The 1063-nt window shown below is 57.7% G+C and overlaps 1 protein-coding gene across 1 annotated transcript in view; it reads left to right on the plus strand.

Annotated features, from left to right (window-relative positions):
* LOC113981334 (1-phosphatidylinositol 4,5-bisphosphate phosphodiesterase gamma-1-like) overlaps positions 1-1063 on the plus strand; it is a gene marked incomplete at its 3' end in the record, with an annotated part of 27168 nt that overhangs the window by 23048 nt on the left and 3057 nt on the right. Inside the window, exon 25 of the mRNA XM_027708681.1 lies at positions 121-217. Within this exon, the coding sequence (XP_027564482.1) occupies positions 121-217 (97 nt within the window). The remainder of the gene's footprint in view (positions 1-120; positions 218-1063) is intronic.

Genomic DNA, 1063 nt, shown 5'->3' on the forward strand with positions numbered 1-1063 from the left:
TACTGGGGGTTACTGGGAGCTCCTGGGCCCGTGCTGGGAGCCAACCTTGGACACAACTGGGAGCAACTGGGACCAACTGGAAGGCACTGGAAGAACCCCGGTCCCGTTTTCCCCGCGCAGATGCAGGAGGGGAAGATCATGGAGCGGCGGAAGAAGATCGCGCTGGAGCTCTCGGAGCTGGTCGTCTACTGCCGCCCGGTGCCCTTCGACGAGGACAGTAAGAGCCGGAAAAGCGGGATGTGGGACGGGATGAGCGCGGGACGGAAAAGCGGGATGTGGGACGGAATGAGCGCGGGACGGAAAAGCGGGATGCGGGACGGGATGAGCGCGGGACGGGAAAGCGGGATGTGGGACGGGATGAGCGCGGGACGAGGCGGGCGGTGGAAATTACATCCTCCACTGATGGAATGCAGAATATGGGATTCAGGATGTGGGACGCAGGGATAGAGGGCATTGGATGTGGAATGCAGGTAGTGGGATTCAGGGCATGGAATGCAGGAGGTGGGATGGAAGAGGTGGGATGGAGAGTATGGAATGCAGGACGTGGGATATAGGACACTGGCTGTGGGATGCAGGTAGTGGGATTCAGGATATGGGACATGGGATGCAGGGTATGGTATGGAAGAGGTGGGATGCAGGATGTGGAATGCAGGATATGGGATTCAGGATGTGGGATGTGAGATACAGGGATACAGGGCATTGGCTGTGGGATGCAGGATATGGGATGCAGGATATGGGATGCAGGATGTGGGATGCAGGGATACAGGACACTGGATGTGGGATGCAGGTAGTGGGATGCAGGACACGGGATATGGGATACAGGAGGTGGGATACAGGATGCAGGAGGTGGGATAGAGCAGGAGGGATGCAGGATATGGGATGCAGGATGTGGGGTGTAGGGATATAGGGCATTGGATGTGGGATGCAGTTAGTGGGATTTGGGATACGGGATATGGGATACAGGAGGTGGGATAAGGGATGCAGGAGGTGGGATGGAAGAGGTGGGATGCAGGGTATGGGATGCAGGGATACAGGACATTGGATGTGGGATGCTGGTAGTGGG

Source organism: Neopelma chrysocephalum, unplaced genomic scaffold, assembly GCF_003984885.1.
Source record: "Neopelma chrysocephalum unplaced genomic scaffold, ASM398488v2 Primary Assembly neopelma1_96464, whole genome shotgun sequence".
Taxonomy (NCBI): Eukaryota; Metazoa; Chordata; class Aves; order Passeriformes; family Pipridae; genus Neopelma; species Neopelma chrysocephalum.